Source organism: Monodon monoceros, unplaced genomic scaffold (genome assembly GCF_005190385.1).
Source record: "Monodon monoceros isolate NGI ecotype Baffin Bay Population unplaced genomic scaffold, NGI_Narwhal_1 Super_Scaffold_5, whole genome shotgun sequence".
Classification (NCBI taxonomy): domain Eukaryota; kingdom Metazoa; phylum Chordata; class Mammalia; order Artiodactyla; family Monodontidae; genus Monodon; species Monodon monoceros.
In genome coordinates, this window is record NW_021703782.1 from 102,595,179 (window position 1) to 102,622,898 (window position 27,720).

General features: G+C 54.2%; 1 protein-coding gene across 1 annotated transcript; it reads left to right on the forward strand.

Moving 5' to 3' along the window:
• Positions 1–27,146, forward strand: ADGRD2 (adhesion G protein-coupled receptor D2). Its single transcript, XM_029203477.1, is given in 23 exon segments — positions 1–10; positions 965–1,027; positions 1,390–1,608; positions 1,920–2,467; positions 2,469–2,562; positions 2,967–3,065; positions 3,431–3,516; positions 3,789–3,803; positions 3,806–4,072; positions 5,247–5,358; positions 6,705–6,828; positions 7,247–7,352; positions 7,965–7,972; positions 15,061–15,101; positions 16,264–16,380; positions 17,607–17,702; positions 17,902–18,011; positions 18,293–18,446; positions 19,184–19,308; positions 19,393–19,411; positions 19,414–19,506; positions 20,321–20,512; positions 26,896–27,146. Coding segments are annotated over 23 exon segments (2,949 nt in total).
• The last annotated feature ends 574 nt before the right edge of the window (positions 27,147–27,720 follow it).

Consider the following 27,720-nt stretch of genomic DNA (forward strand, 5'->3'; position numbering starts at 1 on the left):
ATGGCCAAAGGTGTGGACAAGGGATGCTGCCTGGGGAAACGGGAGCAGCTTGGGGAGCAAGGGAAAAGGTGGCTGCATGGGGGAATGGTGGCACTGGTGAGGCCAGAGAGCTCAGCAGAGGCCTGATAGAGCAGAACCTTAAATGCCAGACTGAGAAGCCCAAAGGACATGAGGAAGCCTACAGGGCCTGGAGCTCGCTCTCCCTCCCTCCCCTCGCACCCCAGGAGACCCTGCACTTTGTTTCCACCACTCTCTGGCCCGTGGACAGCTGCTGCCCTCCTCCCCACCCCCAACCCCCTGTCAGCTCACCAGGGCTACAGTGTTTCCCATCTGCGGTCTTGGAAGAGGCTCCTGGAGACCATCCCTTTGTGCAGTAAATGTCATCCCCACTGGGTGGGCCATCCCACCCTGGGCTTCCAGCCCAGTGGGGTCTGGGAGCCAAACAAGGGGTGAGATGACAGAGTGGGTAGCATAGCAAGGCAGGCAGGATAGTGAGCTGCTTTCCTGTGCTTTTTTCCTTCCCCAGTCCACATTGGCCACGCCTGTGATTCCTGCTGTTCCTCGCCTGCCCCTGCTGGATCCAGAATGGCCCCCTGGTGCTACTGCCTCCTTGCCCTCCTGGTACCTGAACTTCTGGGAGGCAGAGGGGTGTAGGGGAGGAGGCCAAGGGGACTCAAAGCTGCTAGGGTTCCAAGTGGCCACCTCACATCATGAGGTAACTGCAAAGGTTACACAAGCTAAACCCCTGACATAGAAATAAAAACATCCACCGGATGCTAGGAAACAGGCTCAGGGCAATGAAGTGACCTGCCCAAGATCACCCTCTGGGTGAACCCAGGTCTGACTGCAGGGCCTGCAGCCTCCACTGCACCCCACTGGAGCACACAGTAGGCATTCAATAACTGTACATATGGGCGTGAGGACCTGACTCAGACCCCACCTCTCTTCTTCTCTCTCAGATAAGGAGTCTCTCTGGGACCCCTTCCAACTCCCCAGGTGAATCAAGGAACCCTTGGGTCACAGGTTGGTATGAGGGATGCCACAGAGAAGCTCTGCCTGCCCCCAGTTCAGCCAGCCCGTGGCCCATGTGCTACACCGGCCTCGAATGCAGAGGAAGGGAGGAGGCGCCATTTAGTTCAGCACCCCTATAACAGGCCCTGGGCTGAAAGCATCACTCGTGTCCATCTCATTCCTGCCACTATGTAGGTGACAAAACAGGCTCAGCAAGGGGACAAAACTTGCTAGGTCATAGAGCATGGCTAGGGTTCAGCCCCATCCAGCCCCAAATGACTCCAAGCTCAGTGTCCTTGGCCCTGCCTACCCTACTCACCCTGCAAGGGTCAGATGCCCACACACTTCTCCCACATTGACCCTCCTCTCGCCCTGCAGCTCCAGTGGCCCCTGGAGAGGTAGTGGAGACTGCAGATGAGGTATGCAAGTTCCCAGGGCAGTGGCTGAGCTGGTGGCAGCCCCAAGAGTCCTGTGAGCAGCGGTTTGGCCACGTAGTACTGCAGCACCCAGATGCGGTCCTCGCGCCACGGCTGCCTGACCCCATCTGGGTGGGCAAAAGAGAGGCCCCTCTGCAAAGACCCCCGCAGAGGCATGAGTGTGGGCCGGGGCCTGGGAAGTGGGGGCTGGGGGGAGGGGGCTTTGGTGACCTAGAGATGGCAGCCCACCGTGACAGTCCTTGTGGATTGAGCCCAGAGGAAGTCCATATCGCATCTCAGGTTCCCTTGTCCTGGACTGAAAGTAGAGGGTTGACCCCTGGGCACGGGCACTGGAGCTCCATTTCTTCCTTCCAGAGGGAGGGAGGAACCAGAAACCCAGAAGGGGCCCTACAGCTGCGCCAAAGGGCCGTCAGAAGCAGGACGGTGTGCGCAGCTGGGGAAACTGAGGTCGAGGCCCGTGTGTCCCCGGAGGCGCGCGCACCGCGGCCGCACTAACGTTCGGCGAGAGGACCGCGGGCCAGGCGGCGTGGCTCCGGACGCCTCTGCCGGCGCTCGGGGCGCTGACAGCGTGCGTGCACGTGCAGTGGAACGCCGCTTCATCCGACGCGGCCGCACTCTTCTCCCTGGCTGTACCCGCGCTGGCCAACGCGCTGCAGCTGCGCGCCTTCGCCGAGCCGGGCGGCGCCGTGCACGCGGCGCTCGCGGTGCGCGAGCACCACGCGCCTTTCCGCGCTGCCTTTCGCGCGGATGGCCGCTGGCACCACGTGTGCGCCACGTGGGAGCAGCTCGGCGGGCGCTGGGCGCTGTTCGCCGACGGGCGTCGACGCGCTGGGGCGCGGGGCCTAGGCGCGAGCCACCCACTGCCACCTGGCGGCATCCTCGTTCTGGGCCAGGACCAGGATTCTCTGGGCGGCGGCTTCTAGGCGAGTGACGCCTTCAGCGGCAACCTCACCAACTTCCATCTGTGGGCCCGGGCGCTGAGCCCCGCTCAGCTGCACCGGGCACGGGCCTGCGCGCCGTACCCCCGCCGGCCTGCTCTTCCGCTGGGATCTGGGCGCCCTGGACGTCACACCCACGGTGCTACCTCCGGTGCGGGTGCAGCTTCTCTGTCTGGGTACGGCCCGCCCAGCCTCCTGTTTGTCAGGCCCCGCCCACCCTTTGGCTCCACCCCCAACCTCCTGGCTCCCATCCGCTTCCCTTCCGACTGGGGGACCCAGCCCACCTCTTGCCCACCGGGCCACGCCCACCTCTGGCCACGCCCTCTCCAGGCCTCCAGTACCTCGGGCGTCCGCCCAGTCCTAGCAGCCTGAATGGGCTCGCCCCCTGGCGACCTTGCTTCTCCCAGTGTTGGCTGCAGCACTGCTCTCCCAGGTTCCCACGTCGCCCCCTAACTCCGGGACCGCGCGTCCTGGCGCCCCCTCAAGTGTGCAGGCGCCTTCAAGGCCCGAACGGGCTGTGGGTCACAGGGACCGATGGGAAGCCAGGATGCGGCCCTGACATCTCTCCCACCCTGGCCAGTGCCCTCAGAGTAATGCCCTACGTAGGACCCTGGACCCCGCACCGACGGCTTTTTGTTTTGCCTGCAGCCTCTGCCCTTCCTCTGCTGCTACCGGACAGGTGCGCCCTGTCCGGCTGTGCCTTGGGCTCTGCTGAAGGGGACGCTGGGTATGGACCAGTGTAGGCTGAGGGGGAGCAGTTGGCACAGCCTGGGAATTCAGAATCTTCTCAGAGTTTCGGGGGCCTCCACGGAGTCTAGACCACAGACAATGGGGCCATACGGAACTGGGGGTGAATCCCAGCTGTGTGGGAGTCACCTCGAGGAGGCGATTTTGCCGTTCTTTGCTTGTTTCCCCATCCAGGACACCTAAGGCTCCAGACACACAGCCGTCAGTGTGCGCTTCTTCCCCGAGCGGCACAGGGGGAGGGGGCACCTCTGCGGAGGATGTTGCCCAGGGCTCAGTCTGGCATCCACTCCTTTGCAGAGACCTACCAGCAGCTGCAGGACGCCCAGTCATGGTCTGGCCAGGATGTTATCAGCCAAGTCAATGCCTTGGCCAATGCCATTGTGGTGAGCCCCGTCCCAGGAGGCTGGAGAGTCTGGGGGCACTGTGAGTGGCATCCCTGCACCTCAGTGTCCTCACCTGTAAAGGGAACACCCACCTAACGTGTGTGCAGGAATTAAGGTTGTTCATGCCGCCTATTCTGGAGCCTCTGAGAGCTGGGGGCTTGTGACTAGTTAGACCCACACCCCCCAAGAAGACTGGCAGAGGCCAAGTACAGCCCCTTACGGGGGGGTCCCCTTGAGACAGACCAGCAGTCAGCAGCTCTTCTGCTCCACAGCTCCTCCCTGACCCTCTCTCTCTGAAGCCCACGGAGACCTGTCCCTGGCCGAGGCCTCCAGCTTCCTGGGAATCCTGGAGAGAGTCCTGACAAAGGAGACAGCTTCACTGGGGCCAGCTGCGCTGCTGGCTGTCATGCACTTCCTGAAAAGTGTGGCAGCCCTTGGGACATGGGAGCCAGAGCCCATGACTCGGCCCTGGGAGCAGCTGGGCCAGGCCGTCGTGTCCGGGGCCAGCCTGATCCTGGAGGAGCAGCTGGCTGGTGCGTAGCTGTCAGTCAGCGAGGTGAGGCTGGCAGGGCTCGGTGGGGCAGGGGCCTGGGCTCTGGTTCCTACCTTGCCACCGACTGTGTAGCCACGGGCGAGTCAGCACCCATCTCTGAGCTCCATCTCTCCATCCATCAGGAGAAGCCCTTCTTCTGTCTGTTTTATAAGTTGAACTTCCACATACAACTGCTCTTGAACAACTTCTGCAGTTAAAAATTAAGAGCCACCAGTCAATGAGGGCATCCCATATCCAACAGTCCACTGACCACCTTAAGCAGGAGGTCCTCTCTGCTGTGTGTTCAGCCATGGAGAACAGAAGAGACAAATGGTGAGGGTGTTGGAAATCCCATCGTGGCAGAAGTGGCTGCAGGCCTGGGAGTCATTAGCCCAGAGAGGGAGAAAACGAGGGGTCGTGAACATTGCCTGAAAAGCTCTGGGGCTTAAGAGGCAGACATGGTCCCCCTGTGACTTCAGGACAGAATTCAAAACTGGGCTTGGGGGTGGGGTGGGGATGGCACAACACAGGAGGCTGGTTCAGTGGAACGTTCGCCTGTCCAGGCGATGCTCCCCATCCTAGGGGATGTGTAAGCCCACATTTTACTGGGGATCTGAGACACCGTGACAGACTGGGGAAAACTGGACTCTGAACCTCAGATTTCTTCCCTGGAAAATGGGGATGCTCATACCTGCCTTGCTTAGGCAACAGAGAGGGGTAGGCGTCTATCAGGTGACTTGCCCACCACGGAGGAGGTGTCCCATTAGTGCATGTTCCCCCTCCCTGTTCTGTCCTCACCCCGCGTGGTTTCCTTTTTGGAACCTAAAACTTGAGCACCTGTTAGAGATCTAACACTGAGCCAGACCAAGGAAGCAGGAGGCACGGCCCTGCCTTCAGAGTGTACCCTGGTTGGCAAGCAACCTGCCAGCAGGCAGAGAGCACTGTGAGGCCTTCAGCTTGACTAGAGGATGACGTGGCTTAGGAGAGCATTGGAGAAGCCAGAGAAGGCTCACCAGGCAGGGCCTCAAGTGTCAGTCTGAGGAGCCAGGACTTGATCCTGGAGGCCCTGCAGAGCCACTGAGGGTCTGGAGCCTGCAGGCCACCTCACAGATCATTGAGATCCTGTTAACCGCAGTGGTCAGGGCAGGCAGCTGTGGGGTGTGGCGTCTGACAGGGCTGAGTTGCGGCCTCCTCCCAGGTGGTGGGCGGACCCAAGGCCCTGGTGGCGAGCAAGCAGTGCGGGGCGCCCCTGCTGAGCACCATGCTGACCTCTGAGCGGCCCCGAACGCACATCCAGCACCACCATGCCGGTGAGCCTGCCCACCACCCGTCCCACACATCTGGGCTCCGGGTGGGGCCTGGGCTCACACATCCTCCTCAGCCCTGGTCACTGGGAGTCCTCGGACTCCCACAGATACTCCATTCTCTTTCCTGCCTTTGCCCATGCTGTGCCCTCCATCCAGAATACTCTTTCTCTCTTGGTCTTCTAGCAAACTCGCATACATCCTTCAGAACCCTGCTTGAGCACCAGCTCTGCTAGGAAGCCTCCCCAGTTCTAGCTCTCTCCCGACAGTTCCTCTCTCCTCTGTTACCCCAGTGTTTTGAACATATCTTTTATCGCCTTTATGGTAATTACATAATAGCACCTGAAGTTCTCTGAGTGCCAGGGCTATTTCTGAGTCATTTCTGCATCTCAGGTTCAGACCCAAGGGCACACTCAGTGAGTGTTTGTAGATTGAGTGGGGTGGCACTTACGGTGAACTTCAGGCAAAACTTGGGTCCTTCAGGTGCCCAGTGGCTTCTGGCAGCTCATTAATATTCATGTCCCATCCCCCCAGAGACTCCCCCTTCTCAGTGACCCCCTCTCCCTGACTTGGAGAAGTCAGACTTACCTAGGGTAAGCTGCTGAACCTCTCTGTGCAGGAATGGTGGCCTCCTAGGTGTGTGGCAGGGAGAGGGGAAGCAGACCCTGCCAGCAGGGCCAGCCCAGCAGAAAGACCTCCCTCCTGAGGTCCAGCCCCTGAGCCCCATTTGCTCCCAGGCCTGGAGTCGCGGAGCCTACACTTGAGGGAGACCAGCACAGCGGGCCAAGTGTTCACGATGCCCGGTGGGCATCCAGAGGGGCCTGGCCACATCCCCATCCCTGCTGCTGAAGTGAGGCGGCTCCTCAGGAAAGGTGGGTGAGGGAGAGGGGTGGTGGGGTCCTGTTGGGGTCTGGGTCAAACCTCAGCCCTCACAGCTGCTAGCTCTGCTATTTTGAATAAGTCACCTCACCTTTCAAAACTGCCTCCTCATCTGTAAAACTGTATTACTAGTACTCGCCTCGGGTTGTTCTAAGCTTAAAGCGCCAACCACATGGTAGGTGTTCACTTAGTCTCCTCCCCTCAACCACACATTTTCCCTCGGTGCCACCCAGGGGTGGAGGATTAGGATAAGGGGCAAAGGGCTTCGGAGCCGGCAGCTTAAGCACATCAACTACGGCTGGTTGAAATTCTCACTCTGCCACTTATTAGTTGCGTGATCTTCTGGAAGTCATTTAACCTCTATGAGACTCAGTTTCCCTATGTGTAAGGTGGGCAGAGCATTTCCCTCAGGACCAACCTGTGGTGCTTGCTCAGTCACTGGGCGGTCCTTAGGCCTCCTTCTATTCATCCAGGCCTCTCTGGAGTCACCATGATCCACAGCTGGTTCAGCTCAAGTGTCTTCCAGTACACCCTGGGGGCCCCTGGCCAAGAGCCCCAGGCCCCTGACACCTCTGAAGAGGCAAGCAGAATGCAGAGGTGAGTGGGTCCCACCCAGCAGGCAGCTGAGGGCCTGGATCCCCTCACCAGGGAAGGATAGGCCTCCATCCCCTCCCAGAGCCCCCATTCTGTTAGGCATATCTGCCCTTGGCAGCCCAGGGCCAAACCTGCTCCCCCCTGACACACACAGATTTCTGGGCCTGACAAAGATGGGCTGGTGGGAACATGGCTCAGCTCCTGCCTGGGGTCCTGGCTTCAGTGCTGACTCTCAGGGAGGGAACAGGGCTTACTCAAATTACCAGAAAGAATGGAACCCAGCTGCCCTAATTCCCAGCACAGGACTTTTCCACAGAGGGTATCATCTGTTCTGCGGGGCCTGGCTGACATGACCCCAGCCATGTATGACCTCTCCCCCACAGATACCTGGTGCGCTTAAAAGCTCCCTTTCTCCCCACAGGTTCCTAAGCACCCAGGTGGGGTTAGCAATCATCTCATCTGAGGTGTGGGATGAAACCGGGGAGGCCAACACGGCTGTGACCTTTCACCTGCAACACTGGGCACAGGTACTGGGCGATGCTTCTGGGAAACAGCCACCTGGTACAGTTATCCTGGTTTGGTGCCCCCCACTACATCCCAGTATTTGTTCACTGGACAACCGAGGTCTAAAATGTTCAAGAAAAATACTCATCCACAAGCCATCCCATTGTCCTCGAGAGAGGGGGAAGGGCAGTAGTGCATTGCACACTTACTTTATGGCGGGTGCCTTAAATAAGCAGCATTCATTTAATCTTCCAACGGCTCATTCCACAAAAGTGAGCTTGGAAGAGGTGCTGTGCCTGGCACCAGCTTATAAGTGGCAGAGCTGGGATTTCATTATAGGTCTGCATGACTTGAAAAACTGGTGGTTCCCATCAGATAATACAGGGAGATATGAGAGACCTGCACTGCAGTATGCTTCATAAGCATAAAAATAACCTAAATGTCCATCAATAGGGGATTACTTAGCCTTATAGAGCTATAAAATGGAATATCAGCTGAGGTTATGTAAAGAATGAGGTATTTTGCTGTAAATTGACAAGAAAAGATCACCAAGATACGTCATTTAATTCATTATATGTAATACACAAATTCCTTCTCGCTTTTGAAGCTTTAGAGCATTTCAGAGAAAGCTAAAGTCTCCTTTGCTCAAAACCACCAATCCCGGACACACACACACACACACCACAGCTTATATCTTTTGTATATCATCTCAAGACTTCTTAAAAATCAATTTCATTAAGGTATATAAATCTACATATACTAAAACATCCATTTTAAGTGTATACCTTGATGAGTTTTGACCAGTGTATATACTCATGTATCACTGCCCCAATCAAGATATAGAACTTTTCCACCTTCCCAAAAGGCTTCTTCGTGCCCCTTCCCCGTCAGCCTTCCCCACTCTGACCCAGGAAATCACTGCTCTGTTTTCTGTGACTCTAGATTGTCTGTCTTTCCTAAAGCTTCATATAAATGGAACCATACAGTGTGTGCCATGGTCTGGCTTCTTTTGCTCAGGTGGTATTTTTGAGTATCATCTACGTTGTTGCCTGTTTCAGTAATTCACTCCTCATTAGTGCTGTGTAGAATTCCGTTATATGGATAGACCATAATTTGTTTTTCCTTTTACTTGTTTTTTTATTAATTTATTTCATTTTATTTTATTTTATCTATTTATTTACTGGCTGCGTTGGGTCTTTGTTGCTGCTCGCGAGAGCTCCCTAGTTGTGGCGGGCGGGGGCTACTCTTCCTTGCATTGTGCGGGCTTCTCATTGTGGTGGCTTCTCTTGTTGTGGAGCACGGGCTCTAGGTGCGCAGGCTTCAGTAGCTGTGGCGCACGGGCTCAGTAGTTGTGGCTCACCGTCTCTAGAGCTCAGGCACGGGCTTAGTGGGTCTGCGGCATGTGGGATCTTCCCTGACCAGGGCTCCAACCCGTGTCCCCTGCATTGGCAGGTGGATTCTTAACCACTGCGACACCAGGGAAGACCCTCCATTTACTTGTTGATGGAGATTTGAGTTGTCTCCAGTTTGAGCTGCTATGAATAGATCCACTATGAACACTCATATACAGCATTTTTGTGGACATATGATTTCTTTCTACTGGGTGAATACCTAAAAGGGGACTTTCTGGGTTGTATGATAAATATATGTATACATTAACTTCCTAAGAGACTGTCCAACTGTTTTCCAAAGTCGTGTACTGTCTTACATTCCCACTAGAAGTGTGTGAGCATTGCAGTGTTCCATACCTTTGCTAACATCCTTAACTGCCTTTTTAATATTGTTCATTATAATGGTCGTGTACTGATGTCTCACTGTAGTTCTAAGCTGCAATTCCTTCGAGACCAATGATTTTGAGCATCGTTTTCTACACTTATTGCACATTCATATATCTTCCTTTGTTAAATATAAGTTCAAATCTTTTCCCCAATTTTCATTTTTTTAATTAAATTTCAAGATGAGCCACTGTTTTTTTTAATAGGAAATGCTCTTTATTATTTTTTTCCCAAAATTTTGCATTAGTCTGCTGTTTGCTTTTCTGATTACTGACATTTCTGCACATAAGCCATATAGATCCTCTCCTTTTAAATTTTATCTTTGTACTCCCCTCACTCTTTTTCTCCCTGCCCCTGCCCCACCACCACTGGCAACCACCAATCTCTTCTCTGCATTTATGAGCTTGATTTTTTTTTTAGAGTCCCCATATAAGTGAGATCATACAGTATTTTTCTTTCTCTGACTTATTTCACTTAGCATAATGCCATTGAGCTCCATCCACGTTGTTGCAAATGGCAAGCTTTCATTCTTTTTATGGCTGAGTAACATTCCGTTATTATACACCACAATTTCTTTATCCATTCATTCATCAATGGACACTTAGGTTGCTTCCATATCTTTGCTATTGTAAATAGCCATGAACATGGGGGTGCATATATCTTTTCTGAGTATTTTCATTTTCTTTGGATAGATACCTAGAGGTGGAATTGCTGGATCGTATTTTTAATTTTTATTCTATTTTTAATTTTTGGAGGAACCTCCATACTGTTTTCCATAGCGGCTGCACCAACTTACATTCCTACCAACAGTGTATGAGGGTCCCCATTTCTCCACATCCTCTCCAACACTTGTTATTTCTTGTCTTTTTGATAATAACCATACTAACAGGTGTGAGGTAATATCTCATTGTGGTTTTGATTTGCATTTCTCTTATGTTTAGTGATGCTGAGCATCTTTTCATGTACCGGTTGGCCATTTGTGTGTCTTCTTTGGAGAAATGACTATTCAGATCTTCTGCCCATTTTTTAATCGGATGGTTTGGGTTTTTTGTTTTGTTTGTTTGTTTCTACTATGTCAAGGAGCTTACCACCTATATTTTCTTCTAAAATTTTTATGGTTTCAGACCTTAAGTTCAAATCTTTAGTCCATATTGAGTTAATTTTTGTGTATGGTGTAAGATGGTAGTCAAGTTTCATTCTTTTGCCTGAAGCTGTCCAGTTTTCCCAACATCATTTATCGAAGAGACTGTTCTTTCCCCGTTGTATGTTCTTGCCTCCTTTGCCATAAATTAATTGACCATATATGCATAGGTTTATTTCTGGGCTCTCTATTCTGTTCCATTGATTTATGTGTATGTTTTTAATGCCAATACCATACTGTTTTAACTTCTATAGCTTTGTAATATAGTTTGAAATCAGTAAGCATGAGACCTCCTGCTTTGTTCTTCCCCAATTTTTAAATTATTTGTCTTATCATTGAATTGTAAGAATTCTTTATATATTTTGAATACAAGTCCTTTGTCAGCTATATGTTTTGTGAATAATATCTTCTAGTCTCTGGATTGTTTTTCACTTTCTTGACAGTGTCTTTGGAAGATAAGTTTTGAATGTGATCAAGTCTGGTTTATCAGTTTTTATCCTGCATGGTTTATGCTTTTTGCATCCTATCTAGGAAATCTTGCTTATCCCAAGGTCACAAAGATATTCTCAGAGAAGTTTATCATTTTAACCTTTACATTTATGTCTATGATTTATTTCAATTCATTTATGTGTATTATGTTGGGTAGGGGTTGAAGTTCATTATTTTTCCATATAGACAACCCATTCCAATATCATTTGTTGAAAAGATTATTCTTTCTCCCATTGAATTATCACCTTTGTTGAAAATCAATTGTCCATATATGTGTAAGTCTGTTTCTGGGCTCCCTATTCTGTTCCAGAGATCTATACACTAACCCTATAGTGTTGTGATTAATGTATCTGTATGGTAAGCCTTGAAATCAGGTTGTGTAAGTCCTCCAACATTGTTCTTCCTTTTCAAAATTGCTTTGGCTAGCCTAGGGTGTTCACATTGCCATATAAATTCTAGAATCAGCTTGTTAATGTCTATGGAAACACCTGCTGGGATTTTGATTGGGATTGCATTAAATCTCTCAAATTGAAATAAGATGATGAACTGGCATCTTAACAATGAATCTTCCAATTTTTAATCAAGGTATATCCCTCTGTTTATTTAGGTTTTCTTAAATTTCTCTCAGCAGTGATATACAGTTGTCAGGGTACAGGTATTGAAGGTATTTTGTTAGATATACCCTTTTCTGTAAATGGTATTATTTTCTTAATTCAATTTTAAATTGTTCATTGCAAGTATATAGTAATACAATTGATTTTTATATAATGAGATTGTGTCCTGCAGCCTTGTTAGACTCACTTACTCACTTAGTACTTCTGGTAGCTCTCTTATAGAGTTCTTAGGATCTTCTACATCCCTGATCATGTTGTCTGCAAACGAAGACAGTTTTGTTTTCTCCTTTCCAATCCGTCTTTTTTTTTTTTTTTTTTTTTTTTTCGATTTTCCTTCCTTGGTGCAGTGGCTAGGACCTCTAGTTCAGCATTAAATAGGAGTGATGAGACCAAATAGTTTTGTCTTGTTCCTAACTTTAGGGGGGAGAGTATTCAGTCTTGAACCGTTAAATGTGATGCTAGCTGTGGGCTTTTTGTAGATGCCCCTTGTCAGATTAAGTTCTCTTTTCTTCCTGCTTTGCTGAGAATTTTTATCATGAGTGGCTATTGAATTTTGCCAAATGTTTCTTCCACATTGATAGGATCATATGGTTTTCTCTTTTATTCTGTTAATATAGTAAATTGCATTGATTGATTTTCAAATGTCAAACCAGCCTTGGATTCCTGGGATAAACCCCACTTGGTTATGTGTATTATCCTTTGTATATATTGCTGGATTCAATTTGCTAATATTTGTTAAAGATTTTTGTGTTTATATTCTTGAATATGTAATATGTTCTGTAGTTTTCTTATACTGTCTTCCTCTGGTTTTGGTGTCAGGTTAATCCTAATCTCATAAAATGTGTTGGGAGTTCTCTCCTCCTCTGTTTCCTAAGAGAGTTTTGCAGAATTGGTATTATTTCTTCCTTAAATGCTTGATAGGCCAGTGAAGACCAGTGAAGTCTTTCGGGCCTGGTGTTTTCTTTGTGGGAAGTTTTTAAAGTATGAGTTATTTCTTAAACTGATATAGGATTGTTTGGGGTGCTTTATTTCTTCTTGAGATGGTTTTAGTAATTTGTGCCCTTTAAGGAAATTGTTCCTTTCATCTAGGTTGTTCAATTCTAGCAGGAAGTTGTTCATAATAGTCACTTATTATCCTTTTAACATGTGTAGGATTTATAATGATGTTTGCCTTTTCATTCTTGATCAGTTTAGCTAGAAGTTTACCAATTTTGTTTATATTTTCAAACAACTAACTTCTGAGATTGTATTTAGATATTAATTATATGAATTAAAATACATTAAAATGAAAAATAAATAAAAGTAAGGGATTGCTCATTGTGGCAAATTTGGAAAATGTAGAAAAGGATAAAGAAGACAAATCCTATTACCCAGAGATAGCTGCCCTAAACTTTTCCATGTGTTTCCCTTCAGCCTTTTTCTGGGTACATAATAATAATATATATATATATATATATTTTTTTTTTTTTTTTTCCCTTTTGCAAAATCAAAGCCCTTGCGCTTTCAGCTGAGCCATGTAAACATTTGTGTTTTTCATTTTCCCCACAGGTGTTTTCTGCATTGTCTCTGTCACAGATGTCCCTTTGCCATCCTGTCCTTTCTCACCTGCTGCTTGATCCTAGCAATGCGTAGGCCTTGACTGCGGCCAAGTCCAGAACCACCCACCCCCTTCCCAGGGGATGGTCCAAAATGAACTTGACCCCTTCCCCTCCATGCATCCAGAGTATCTGCAGAGTTTTTTCTATTACAATTAACCCTGCCTAACCCTGTAAAAATCCTCACTTATAATATGTTTTGATTCTGGTGACTGTCTCCTGGGGATATATGGCCAGGTATGGAACTACTGGACACCAACAGTTCTGTGGCTTTTGAGTGTATAAGATGCACTGATATTTCAGTTTGTACCACTTGAAAATGCTACCAGTGTTGTAACAATCATCCATTTTAAAAGCAAACAGCAGGTTTTCTTTGTGTTCCAGCACCTAGCATAGCACCTGAGACCCAGGAAAAATATTATGAGTGAATGAATACATGTGGTAATAATTCAGCCAACCCAAGGAATAATATGTTCTCTGGAGGCAACGTCACTGAGCGTGGAAGGAGCATGGAGTCGACCAAGTCACAACCCAGTCTCAGCTCTCTGCTGTGTGACCTCGAACAGATTAATTCCCCTCTCTGAGGCTCACCTTCCTCATCTGAAATTACATAAATTTATACCTGTCCCCTAGGTTGCTATGAATATCAACAACAATAAAGGACATGAAAGTACTTTGCAAAACACGAAGTATCATATTCTAGTGAGGTGATGTTGCTGTTACCCTCCCCAGTGGGGACTAATAGCCCAAGTCCTGAGCTCAGGCTGCCTCCCTGCTTGGTCTGGGACAGGTACCACCTGCCACCTGATGTCTTCTTTCTGCTTGATGACATCTTATAAAGTCCATAGTGTTGTCATTGTTCATTACAAAAGAACTAACATGTTCATTATAACACATTCAAACTGAGACCTAACTATTGTTAAGTTGGCTGTGTGTCTGATTCCAGACCTTTTGTGCATGTGTTTTCACAATTACATAGAACCTTATTTTTCTTTTAACCGTAAATGGGCTCCTACTATGCAGAATGTCAGGCAGCTTTTTCCTGTACTGAAAAACATATGGCGATGCTGGAGCGGGTGTGGAGAAAAGGGAACCCTCTTGCACTGTTGGTGGGAATGTAAACTGATACAGCCACTGTGGAGAACACTATGGAGGTTCCTTAAAAAACTAAAAATAGAACTACCATACGACCCAGCAATCCCACTACTGGACATATACCCTGAGAAAACCATAATTTAAAAAGAGTCATGTACCACAATGTTCATTGCAGCTCTATTTACAGTAGCCATGACAGGGAAGCAACCTAAGTGTCTACCGACAGATGAATGGATAAAGAAGATGTGGCACATATATACAATGGAATACTACTCAGCCATAAAAAGAAAAGAAACTGAGTTATTTGTAGTGAGGTGGATGGACCTAGAGTCTGTCATACAGAGTGAAGTAAGTCAGAAAGAGAAAAACATATACCGTATGCTAACACATATATATGGAATCTAACAACAACAACAAAATGGTTCTGAAGAACCTAGGGGCAGGACAGGAGTAAACACGCAGACATAGAGAATGGACTTGAGGACACGGGGAGGGGGAAGGGTAAGCTGGGACGAAGTGAGAGAGTGGCATGGACATATATACACTACCAAATGTAAAATAGATAGCTAGTGGGAAGCAGCCACATAGCACAGGGAGATCAGCTCGGTGCTTTGTGACCACCTAGGGGGGGGGGATGGGGAGGGGGGGAGGGAGAAGCAAGAGGGAGGGGATATGGGGATATATGTATACGTATAGCTGATTCACTTTGTTATACAACAGAAGCTAACACACCATTGTCAAGCAATTATACTCCAATAAAGATGTTAAAAATATATATATAGCGAGCTCTTTCCCCAACAGTAGATAGAGACCTGTGTGTTCTTACTAGGCAGAGCATCCTGAAGGGAAGACTCACAGTGGTTTGTTAGCTTGTTAGCTTGTTCCTAGGATTTCGATATTAACCATAATGCCAACCTGAAACTCTACTCACGTCACCGTCCTTCTGCCGCCCTGCCGGCATTCTTCTCCAGTCCCTGCACCCACGACCCATGCTGGGCAACCCCCTGGTCCCTCAAACGCAGGAGGCCTCCACATCCCCCTGCATCGTCTGGCCTCTCTCCTTGCCCACATGTGCTCACACACCTGCCCTGTCCCTGTTGGCTGCCCTTAGGCCTTCCCTCCGAAGCTGGTGGATCCTGTCTGTGCTTTCTGGAACTTCAGCATCGGGTGAGTTTCCAAGTTCTTTCTTTATTATTTTTTTTAATTTTTAAATTTTATTTATTTTTGGCTGTGTCAGGTCTTAGTTGAGGCATGCGGGATCGTTGTTGTGGTGTGTGGGCTTCTCTCTAGTTGTGGCGTGCAGGTTTTCTCTTCTCTAGTTGTGGTGCTCAGGCTCCAGAGGGCGTGGGCTCTGTAGTTTGCGGCACATGGGCTCTCTAGCCGAGGCACACAAGCTCAGTAGTTGTGGCACACGGGCTTAGTTGCCCCGCAGCATGTGGGATCTTAGTTCCCTGACTGGGGATCAAACCTGCGTCCCCTGTGTTGTAAGGCTGATTCTCTACCACTGGACCACCAAGGAAGTCCCCCAAGTTCTTTAAATAAGGCACTTGAAAAAAATAAGACATCCAGGGACTTACCTGGTGGTCCAGAGGTTAAGAGCTGCGCTTCCACTGCAGGGAGCCAGGTTCCATCCCTGGTTGGGGAACTAAGATCCGCATACCCTGCAGTATGGCCCAAAAAATAAAAATTTTTAAAATTAAAAAAAAAACGTCCGTTCTACTTGAGGATGAGACAGGACTCAAGCATGCTTTTGGCCTCCATTCACCAACTTCCTTGCAGGGGTGGTTCCAAGCCCCACTCAACTGGGGACAAGCTGGGGCAGGAGAGCCTGTTACCCAGGAGGTAGTGAGCTCCCTATCATAGTAGATATGCAAGCCTACTCTGTGGGGTACCTAGGAAGAGACTCATCTGTGGAATGGGTGTTAGAGTTGACGAGGGAATGAACATCAATCACTGTTGCTTAGTAATTAACGCAGTTAATCAATGGTGATCATTGGTATCATCCCCATCCTCCTACCATTCCTGAGAAAAGTACATTTTACAGATGAAAAACTGAGACCCAGGGAGGGGCAGTGACTTGGCCAAGGTCACATAGCTGGTTAGAGGCAGGGCACTGAGGGACCCCAGGCTTTGGGGAGAGGCTTTCCCCTGCTTGCCACCTGTCCCCCAGCCCCATGTCCAGCCCATCTCAAGAGCCCTCTGTTCACTATTCACCCCAAGTCCAGACTCAGGGGGCTCCTGGGCCACCACTGGCTGCTCCGTGACCGCTCTGTACCAGGACTCAACCACCTGCTTCTGCAACCACAGCGCCGTCCTGTCGCAGGTGTACGACATCCAGGTGAGTACTGGGGAGGGGGCAGGGGAGCAGGAGAAGGTGATGTCAGAACCAAGTTTTAAAGGATGCACAGGAGTTGAACAGAAAGGCATTCCAAGCAGAGGGCCATCTGAGCAAAGGCAAGGAGGCTAGAAATGGCAGACGAGTTACGTTCTAGAACTGCAATGTGTCTGGGGCTTCCAGTGCGATGCCCAGGGTCAGGGGATGGCAGTGAACAAGGTAGGCATGGGTCAGATGGCACAGGCCTGGAAGGCCAGGCCCACGCGCTTGGATCGTGGTCCTGTTGCAGAGGGCAGATGTGGAAGAGTGTGAAGCAGGCGTTAGATTTACATGAGGGAGGCCACTGGTGCGAGGAGTGAGGCTGAGGTGGGGGCCCGGGGGGGGAAAAGCATTTCGGGGGCTGCGGGCCTGGCCTAGGAGAGGGGAGGGGCCCTGGGCCAGGGAGCAGTGGGGAGATGAGGAAGACTGGCTGAGGAGGAGGGGTGACCTGGGCCACCGGGAGATGAGGGACTCGTCTCAGGAGGCACAGGTGGGCAATGGGTTTGCAGGTCTGTGGGGTCTGTGGTCCGGTGCTCGGGGCAGGAGGGGTCTCAGCTGGCCCCAAGAGCCGGTAGGTAAAGCCATGGCCAAGGTGAGGTTAGAAGTAAAATGAGTCGCGACTAAAGACAGGCCCCTGAGAGGCATTAGCATTTACAGCCTTGCGGGGAAGCCAAATTCCAGGAGGAGGCCAAGCAAGGTGGGCTCGCTGGACCAGAAGGGGACTCAGGTTGAGTGAGACGGTGCCTGAGCCCAGGAATGCTGGGGTCACTTGGCCTGTTCGGGAGCACGCTTGAAAAACATGCTACCGAATGCATTTTTCCTGTAAAAACAGAGCGTGGACATCAGACACATTGTGAGTAATCCGTGCCAGCTCCCTGTTCCCCCTCAGTGGGTGGTTGTCACATGCCACCCCTCCCCCCCCACGGGCATGTCGGTGGTCACTTACAGTCTAGTGCTTCCCGGTATCTGAGGAGTCCGTGAAAGCTGGGCCCCTCACCATCAGGAGAGGACATGCAAATGCTCATTATCAAGTTGCTGTGTGCAGGCCTGGCCATCCCTGCTTCACGGCAGAGAAGGCGGTTGAGGAGCCTGGGAGCTGCCGGGGGGTGGGGGGTGGGGGGTGCGAGCGAGTGTCCCGCCGGGCCAGGGCAGTGGTGGGGCTGCTGTCATCCGGGGTCTCTGTCCCTCCCACAGAGGGGCCCCGACGGGGGGGGTCCCTGCTGAGGACGCTCTCGTCTGTGGGCTGCGGGGTGTCCTGTGCCCTCGCCACCACCTTCTTGCTCTTCCTGGCGGCCGGGTGAGGCAAGCTCACCACTTTGCCTGGCACCCTGGGCCCCTCCCGCCCCTCGTGGGCCTCCACATCCCTCCTCAGGTGGGTGTCCATCCTCGGTCCGAGAAGCCCCTGTGGAGCCGCCCTTTCCTCCTTCACTGGTCGATTCACCGGGACGCAGGTGGTGGTGGTGGGTCCTTGCTAACCAACTCCTCTGCCTGTCCGGGGTCCCCCAGTCAGAACGAGCCACAGTCCACAAGAACCTCACCTTCTCCCTGGCTTCCGCCGAGGGCTTCCTCGTGGCCAACGAGTGGGCAAAGGCCAACAAGGTGGGCGGCCAGCGGGTGGGCTTGTGAGCTCAGGGGGGCCTGGGAAAGCACCTTCAGCCTTTTCTAGGTTGCCCCCCATATCTTCACTTGGCTCCATTTCCGGGGAGGAGTACGGCCTAGAGAGGAAAGACCCTGAATGTTGGAGCTGGGCCCAGGGCGCTGCCCCGACACCCTACCCGCTCATACTGCTTTGGGCTGGCAACGCCAGGCACGGACAGGGGACCCAGGGTGGACCGCACCCATGACCGGCCTCCGTGGGGACCCCCCACCCTCCCACACAGGTGGCGTGTGTGGCCGTCACGGCAGTGACGCACCTCCTCTTTTTGGTCGTCTTCTCCTGGATGTTGGCGGAAGGGCTGCCGCTGTGCAGCAAGGTGGTGGCTGTGCGCATGCGCCTGGGCCCCAGGAAGCCGCTCTGCTACGCCACAGGCTGGGGTGAGGGCCCTCTGCTTCCCACTCTTCCTCTGTTCCCCTCCACCCTGCCTCGCGTGGCCTCTGTTATGTCCAACACTCACCGCCCAACACCCTCCTCCACCGGCACCCAGCGCCACCCAGTGGCCAGCGCCCGTGTCTGACACAAACTCAGCTCCGTCGACCTCCAACTCTACCCAGCTCCAATTCTCATTATTATTTTTCTTTTTTTGCGGTACGCGGGCCTCTCACTGTTGTGGCCTCTCCCGTTGCGGAGCACAGGCTCTGGACGCACAGGCTCAGCGGCCATGGCTCACGGGCCCAGCCGCTCCGCGGCACGTGGGATCTTCCTGGACCGGGGCACGAACCCGTGTCCCCTGCATCGGCAGGCGGACTCTCAACCACTGCGCCACCAGGGAAGCCCCCAGCTCCAATTCTTAATCCTCTTCCACTTCAACTGCCTCAGCTCCCAGCCCCCGGCACTGCCTCCCTAATCTGAAGCCAGCTAACCCCACGGCAATCGCCAGTTTCCAACTCTGTTGATTCTCAGCCCTAAGGCCTCGACCCAATCTCAGCTCTTCCGCTCCCCAACTACTCGGGGCTCCAGTGCCACCCAAAATATCAGGCCCACCCAACCCCACTCCCTGGATCTCCCAGTGCTGCCAGTACGCCCACAACTATAGGACAGCTGGAGGATGCAGCTCTGAACGGGGGCTGGCTCCCGAGAGACACGGTCTTGAGGTCACCTCTTCTTCCCCTAGGCGTGCCTGTGGCCATGGTGGCCATCACCCTGGCCGTGTCCCCCCATGACTACGTGGCCACTGGGCACTGCCGGCTCAATGTGCACACAGACACCATCTGGGCTTTTGTGGGGCCTGTGCTGACCGTGAGCGGGCAGGCCTGGGGGCCCTGCAGGGGAGGGATGTGTCGGGGAAGGGGGAGGGTGCCCCCACTGATACCAGATCTCCAGGCCAATACCTGCATCTGGTCTGTGTGGTGATTGTCACCGTGTCCAGGGCCCGCCGCCGTGCCCGCACGCTGAGCTCGCAGCCCTGTGTGCAGCAGCAGATCCCAATCCAGATGTGGTGAGGCCCCAGACTGGGGGAGTCAAGAAGAAGTGGGGGGAGCCAGGTGTGGCCACGTGTGCTTATGAGTGCAAGGCTGTAAATGAGCATATGTCTGCAGTGTGTCTGTGCTGCATGTGCGCACATGCTCATGCGTGTGGGCGTGTGGAAGTCTGTGCCCATGCGTGTTACCTGTGCGGATGGTAATTGAGCCTGTGTGTGTATGACGTGGGGTGTGGACACCAGCCACTCTCCTGGGGACTCACCTGCAGAAAGCACTGATGGCCTGGTGGGGACAAGGTAGAGGAGGCCCCGAAGTCAGGCAGTCCCTAGAAGTTCAGGTTCATGGTGAGAATCTAGGTCTCTACCCCTGCCAAGAATCCCCCTCACTCTCTAGGACCGTATCCTGCTGGAGCGGGCACACCCCCCCAGCCTTCCTCCTCACCACCACCCCTCTGCCAAGGGCAGGGCAGCCCAAGCCAGTGGGGCCTGAAAAGCCAGGCAGCCCCAGGGGTCCCCTTCCAGACTCCACGCCCCCTGGACCCACTGTCCAGGCCTCAGCCCTCCCCCTGGACAGCTGCCACTCCCTTCCTTTGAGCCCCGCTTGGGACTGGGACCCTATCTCCCCAGTGCCACTACCCCTACTTCATGCCACTCTGGGTGTCTGAGAAGGGGCCACCAGGTCCAGCCAAAAGTTCCAGCTACACCTAAGTCCTGAGCCTCAGTCTCCAGTCTGCAGCCCCGATCCCTCTCCAGGCACCTTCCAAGGGCTGCCCTCCCCAGAACCCCGTGGGGAGCCCCCTGGCCTCCCTCAGTCCAGCCTGCTGTCCCGTGGGGCCGCTGTGAAGCCAGTGTTGGTCCTGCTGCCCATCCTGAGCCTGACCTGGCTGGTCAGCATGCTGGTGCACCTCAGCCCGGCCTGGGCCTATGCCACCGTGGGCCTCAATTCCTTGCAGGTACCTCCAGGCCCAGGGCCCGTGTGGGACCAGGGCTCCACCATGCACTGGAGCCCAGAGGGCGTGGCTGGTTTGTCAGGGGGCTGGGGAGGGAGTGTCCTTTTTGTCATGGGAGTCACCAGCAGCCTTGGGGACACTGTCAAGGGGAGGGCGGGTGAGGGGGAGAGTGGAAACAAACCTCCAATCAAAGAGCAGTATCTCGGGGAGGATTTGGGGGCCCATTTGGCAGGTGAAGAATCTGAGGCCCAGAAAGGGGGTGGCTAAGATGCCTCACGCCCTGACGCTCAAGGGCGCAGCGGAAGTTCCAGCCCCCAGGCTGTGCTAGAGCCACTTCCGGCCTCGGCAGGAAGCCGAGGATGGGGGTGCAGGACACCAGGGACCTCTCCCCTTGGGGTCTGTGGATGGCCTACTGTGGGGCAGCATGAGCTGCTCCATCAGTAAGGACAACAGTTCAGAAAAGGTTTTGGCTGGAAGGACATGACCCACATAAATGAAGCAGTAACATGGGACCGCAGGAACCCCCCTGTGTGCCTTTCAGGTCCTGTGTCCTGGAGCCACAGAGATGGGTTAGACTAAGCCCTTGTCTTCAGGGGGTTTGCAGATCTATGGGGGACCCAGGTACAGACACAAACAGCCACAGCCCTGGGAGCTGAGTGCTGGGAGGGAGGTCAGTCCAAGGAGGGCCCAATCCGCCCCCGCCCTGCCCTGCCCCTCAGCCTCCCTTGTACCCCCCAGCACCTCTTCCTGTTGTCTGCACTCCCCACTCCCAGCTCTGCCGAGCCCAGGTCCCTCTCAGGGCTGAAAAGTGAGGTGTCCCACGGATTGACAAAGACAAGCTCGGGAAATCAAGTGCAAACTCTGTCCAGGGTCCCTGTGTCCCAGAGCTGGGCTTCCTGCTGATGGATGCCTACGTGCTCTGAGTCCTGACCAGGATCATATTTATATCTCTGAACAGGCCTTACAAACGGGGAAACTGAGATTCCATGGCCTCACAGTAGGAAGGAGCAGCGCTGGGGCCCAAGTTCAGAGTCTGTGTTCTCAGCCATCAGGATATTCAGCTTTGACCGCAGAGGGGCCTGGTTCCTGGAAGAGCTGCCGAGGCTGGGAGTGGGGGGGTGGGGAGCTGGGGTCAGGAGGGGCACCCTCATCCAGTTAGTTATTCATCCATCCCTGCGAGATGTTTTGAATGCCCACTAGAGGCCAGGCACTGTGCTAGGCGCCAGGGACACAGCAGCAAAGGAGGCTGCAAAATGCCCTGTTCTTGTGGAGGTGACATGAGTCGGGGAGGCAGACGATGCCCAAGACCAGGGAGTGAAGTGTTAAGGGAGGGATGAGGCAGGAAGAAGGGAGGGTGCAAAGGGGGTTGGTCTCCAGGGTCCTGGTCCATGTTGTCTTCTCCCCCTGGGCCCTGGGGACTCGCCACTCTCTACCAGGCAGGCATGGGAATGGAGAGGGGAAAGGACAGGGGCGGTGGGAGGTGGGGGGTGCAGACTGCTCAGGGAGGATGGAGGTTGTGCCCAGAGAGGGGCCGGGAGAGTGAAGAAAAACTGGGGTTCCAACGCTCTTCCTAAAGAAGCACGGCTCCCAGAGACCTGGCGGGGCCTGAGCAGCTGGAGACAGAGATGGACACAGAGAAGCCCTTCCTCCAAGCCCTGCACTCCCAGAGCTCCGCGGGCTGGAATTCCAGCTCAGCTCACTTAGCAGAGGGACCCTACCCAGGTCTCTCCACTCTGCCTCAGAGTGGCGAGGGCAGCAGCATCCTGTTGCTATGACAACTACTCCAGCTCCATCCCTGCCTGTGGCCCTCAGGTGGGCAGAGCTGCAGCCAGGGAGCCAGAGCCACCATCACCACGCTGTCTGCTTCCCTCTCAGGGCAGGTCCTTTCCTCTCCCGGTGTCTCATTACTTCGTCTCTGTCTCTGAGTTTTCCCTGGGATTCTTTCTCTGTCTTTCAGGCTCTGTCACAGGCTCCTGTCCCTGTCCCCGCCTCCTCTGGCATGGACCCACCTGGCTCCTCCTGGGCCTCTCTCTATATCTCCCCTTCTGTTGGGCTCTGACCCGCTGTCTCTTGGTCCCTTACCCTGCTTCTCCCTCTCTCTGAGTGTCACCTCTCTTGCCCCCTCCCAACCAGCCTCAGACCTTCAGGTCTGGTAAAGGAGGGGAGAGGCTGCCTTATGGGGGAGTCAGAAGGCATGAGACCTGGGCCCACTCTGATGTTCCTGTGACTGTCTCAGGGCAGGTCCCCAAGTTAGGCTCAGAGCTGTGTCCCTCCCGGCTGCTTCCCTCCCCAGGCCTGGCCTTTCCCTCTCCTCTCTCTTCCATCATACCTGCTGTCTCTCCATGTCTTTCTCTCCCTGCCCCACCTCCAGCCCCGTCCCTCTCTCACTCTGTCTTGGGCGTAAGCTGGGCAGGACCTGCCCAAGGTGACCAGGGAGCAGAGCCTCACTTCTGCAACTAGCTGTAGCTCACACCTACCCTGTCTGAGACTGTTGTTGGGAGGCCTGCACAAGTTGAGACAGGCCTCAGTTTCTACATCTATATAAAGGGGGGGATCATATTCTCCACCTCGTGGGACCGTTCTGGGGTTCCACCGGCAAGATATTTTCAAAGGGCAAAGCATAACACCTGGCACACATCAGGAGCGCCGTGAACGTGAGCACATTTGTGTCATTCGGTCATTCAGCACGTACTTCCCCGGCGCCTCCCATGCTGGGCTGCATACTGGGGAAAGTGGTGGAACTCAAGATCGAGGAACCCACCCTTGGGGGTCTCAGCCTGAGGGACAGACAGACACCAAAACCACACAACCACAGCAGGCACGATTGAGGCTGAAAGGCTAAGGGGCAGTCGGGGCCGTATGGGGAGGCAGAATGGGCACTCCCTGGAGGCAGTGATTCTCAGCTAATACCTGAACTCTGTGTGGAGAGAGGGGGAAGAATGTTTTAAGTCAGGGGAGCACAGTGGGATCAGATGGAGGGAGACATGGGATTGGGAGAGCTGGTGAGAAAGGGGACAGGAGGGAACATGGGGGCCAGACTGTGCAGGGTCCCTAGAGCTGTTGTGAGGAGCTCAGACTTCACCCCAGGGGTACTAGGGAGCCTTGGAGGATGTTAGGCAGGTGCTGGTGTGGTTGGGTTGGAGTGCATCTGTTTGGGTGTGAGGAGTGAGTAAAAGGAGACAGGATGGGGGAGGCTGTGCAGGGGCTTTGGAGAGAGCAGAAGCTGGGTGTGGGGGGCTGGGAGGCCCAGAGTCTGTCTTAGGGGCAGAGTTGGGGCTGGTAGCAACCCAGTTGGTGCCTGGGAGCCAGGGGGAGTAGTCAGGTTCTGGGGCTCCAGCTCTCAGCCCTGGGAAACTAGAGGGCCTCAAGGAACCCCATGTCCCCTCACCTGTGTCCTCTTGGGGAAGAACTGTTACATCGTCCAGGGGAAACCTGAGGAAGTCCTAGGCTCCACATGCTACCCGCTGAGTCACACTTTTGCTCTGTCTCCTACCCTGGGCCCCAGGGTCCCTCTCCATCAAATGGGGAGAATGAATCCCCCCACCCGCAACCATGGAGCTGCTGTGAGGGTCAAGTGTCACCCCAAGTGTGCTAGTGGTTTGTGAGCTGCGAGGCCGTCGTGGTCCTCGCATGTGTGGGAAGGAGCCAGCTATGACTCAGCCACTGTGCTGAGTCCTTCACACACAGACGGAAGCAAGTCCTGGCCTCCTCCCCACTTTCCAGATGAAGAGACAGAGGCTCAGAGAGGCACTCAGCTAGAGATACAATCAGAATGCAACCAGGGTCTGCTGTCCCTGGACCTGATTTAGCCTTGGAGCTTCCGGAAGGTGTCACCTCTCCCATTCCCCACCCTTGCAACATGGTGAGGGTGTGAGGATGGGGCAGGTCAGGGGGGTGGGGCTTGGAGGGATAGAGGGCAGAGGGTTAGAGGGATAGAGGGCAGAGGATAGACAGCTGCCTCTTGACCAGAGACTGAAGGCAGGGGGTCCAGCGGGGCAAGGCCCCTCCTGGTTCTCTCTGCCACAGAATGTCACAACTGCCTGCTCCCCATGGCGGACTGGGGGGCAGGGCAGGATTTGTGTTCATCCTCCTGTGTCTCTCAATGTCTCTGGAGGTGTGTCTGCTGCGGTGCCAGGCCAGACACTGGGGGAAAGGGGATGGGGCTCCCAGGTAGTGACACCCACCCTCACCCCGGGTCTGTCCCCAGGGGGCCATACATCTTCCTGGTCTGTGCAGCCTACAACTCGGGGAGGTAAGTCAGGGGATACTGGCTGCTGGAGGGTGGGGTGTGGGTGGAGGCGGGCAGGGCTTACTTGCAGGGGGCTCTGCGACTGGCCCGTGGAGGTCAGGAGAAGGTCCCAGCCCTGACCCTGGCCCCATCCTCCAGGTCCAGAGCGTCCTGCAGAGGATGACTGAGAAGGCGGCAGTGGAGGCATTCACGGTGGGCAGGCCGGGGGTCCGTGGGGTGGTACGGTGGGAGGTCCCACCTACGGCCGGATCCCAGCACTGACGTCCTTTCCTTTCAGGCTCGCTCCTGTCCCGCGGGCCCGGGGTTCCACCCTAGGCCCTCACGTCCCTGGGAGGTGGCCCGTGACAACCCAGTAGTCTTGGCTCCACCCTGAAGACACCTGGCTCTTAGAGGTAAGACCACACCACCCTCAAGTCCAAGTGCCACCTAGTGCATCGGTCTCCCCAGTGCTCGGGCTGAGCTAGGAGGACCACGGCAGATTCCATTAGCCCATCTTAAAGACAAGGAGACTGAGGCCTGGGGAACTCTGCAACTGCGGGACCAAGGGTATGGCTTAGAAAAGGCTCCTTTCCTCCCATCGCCACGACCAGGAAACAAGGGTCCCTGGTGCCCAGCCCAGAGGCAGAGCTTGCCCAGGGTCACTTTCCCTGGGTTTCCATGCAGAAGGAATGTGGAAGGTTCGCAAAGGCACGTAGGTGGATGAGGTTCAGGGCCCTGAGATAGGGCACGGGTTGAATGACTTAAGGGTCAGGCCAGGAATTTAAATCCCAGCTCTTACTTCCCCTGCTGTGTGCCCTTGGGCAGGTTACTTTCCCTCTCTGGGCCCTAGTTTCTTCATCGCTAATCTATGAGGTAAACTTTTGAGTGGATTCTTAGGGTCTTTGATAATGAGGTTCCTGTCCAGAGTGGGGGGAGCAGAGAGAGAGCTTCCTGCCTCAGCCTCCTATAAGTTCACCTGCTCGAGTGTTTTCCCCCTACTAGGGACGCACGGCCCCAGGATCCCCACAGCGTTCTCCTCCATTGCAGAACCCAAAAGACCGGTGAGGCTGGGACAGGGGTGGCAGGACTCTGCCGAGGGGCTAGCAAGTGTGACCGGCAGGGTCAGGGAAACCGCAGGGACCAGGGCGGGCCTGGGGTGGGGCTTCCCCTGGGGATCCAGAGGGCCCGTCCCTCAGTTACCAGGCTGAAGGGGGCTGGGAGTGGCTGGCAGAACTTGAATGCCAAGGCCACTGGGGGTAGAAGAGTCATCACCAGGGTAGCCGAGGGCCCCCAGAGCAAGGGGAGCAGGAGTCGGGGCCCACACCCCCCGACAGACCTCCTCTGTCCTCAGGCCGTGCAGCTGACCACATTCAGGGCTTCAGGTGTAGCTCCCACCTCAGGGGGTTCCCCTTTTCCCTTTGGCGTCCCGACACCCCCTCAGCCCCACTGTACCGGAATGGAAGTGATTTGAGAAGCAACCACAGCCGACCTCCCACAATTTGAGAGGCTCTTCCCCTCACTCCGCTCCTTGCTGGTGCCTGAAAGTCCCCCATTAGTGCCCTGTGGGCTCTGTCAGTGATAATGCAGTGCTCTGGGGAGAGGCTTACTTAGGGAGTGAGTCTGGGACCCCTTCCCAGGCCGGCGCTGCCGGGCTCCAGGCCTGGTGGTCTGAGAGGCTTCCAAACCCGGTGAGGAGCAAGTGCGTGATGGGGGGGCCTGTGGGTAGCAGGGCAGGGCCGGGACCACCTAGGCTCCGCTCAAGGAGAGCTCGGCCTGGCCTGAGGGGAGCCTCAGGGACCCTGGTCGCTGCCAGCCTCTCTGGGCCTGGGTTCCCACAGTCTTAAACCAGAGACAAGCCTATGAGGGGCGGGCTTAGCACTGCCCAGCCCTCCAAGCAGGGAATTCCTTCCCACCAGAGCCAGAGGCCTGCCTATGGAGCTCTGACCGGGGCTGAGCTCTGTGCTAAGCCCGGGCATCTGCTGACTCCTTTCATGTGGTGGCCTGGGGAAAGGGGGGTGCTGTCGCCCTCCCACTGTGCAGAGGAGGAAGCTGAGGCATAGAGGGGAGCCCTGACCAGCCAGGGTCAGTGGCAGAGCTGGGGTCAGGGCCCCCACCCGCACAGATGAGGAAACTGAGGCACAGCAGTAGTCACGTGGGGGTAAGCGTAGGCACATTTGAACCCAGGTCTGTATGACCCCAGACCCCCAGCTGGCCTCCACCCCTGGCAGGTGTCCCAGTCCTTCTGAGTCTCAGCTTCCCCTTCTGCAAAATGGGCTGGAGGCGGCCCCTGCAGGCCTGCCTGGAGGGCGCAGGCACCCTGCAGGCTGTGGGTGTTCCGAAGGGGCCGAGAGGCACCCCCCCACACACACACATCGGCTTCCAGCACCCCGCCCCGCCCCCGCAGGCGCAGCGTCTGTGGGAACAAGAGAGCCGCAGCGGTGCCTCTGCACTCAAGCGACAGCGCCTTTGTCTCTGCTGAATGGGTGCGTTGCTAAGGCCGCTCGTAGCAACGGAGCCGCTTCCACCTTGGCCTCGGAGGAACACTCAACCCATCCCGCCCTCCGATGCCCTAGCCGCCCCCCACCCCGCCCCACCAGGCGACCCACTCAGGTGGCCCTAGCAAGAAGAGCGGGGGAGTGAAGGCTGCCAGCTGTGTGTCCCTCACAGGCCTGGCCCTGCCCCTCCCTCCGGAAAGTCCATGGCGCCCCCCAACTCCCCACCACCCCCTTCGCCGGCATTGCAGGTGTTCTCCGGATGGAGAAACTGAGGCTCAGAGAGGGAGACTGCCAGGGTCACCCAGGCCAGAATCCCACCCAAGGTCTTCCCTTAGCCCCAGTTCCCAGCCCCGTCCCCATATTGGGAGGGTGGGTCCCCATCTTGGTTCTCTGCCAGCCCAGCCCAAAGGGTGTACTTTCCTCCCAGGTTTCTAGAGACATTACATGGGAACTTTCCTCCAAGCTCTACCTGGGGACCTCTGAAAGGCCCAACCGGGGGCCCCGGAGGGACAGACGCAGCATCTAGACCACTACCCACTCCCAGGGGCCTCAGCCTCT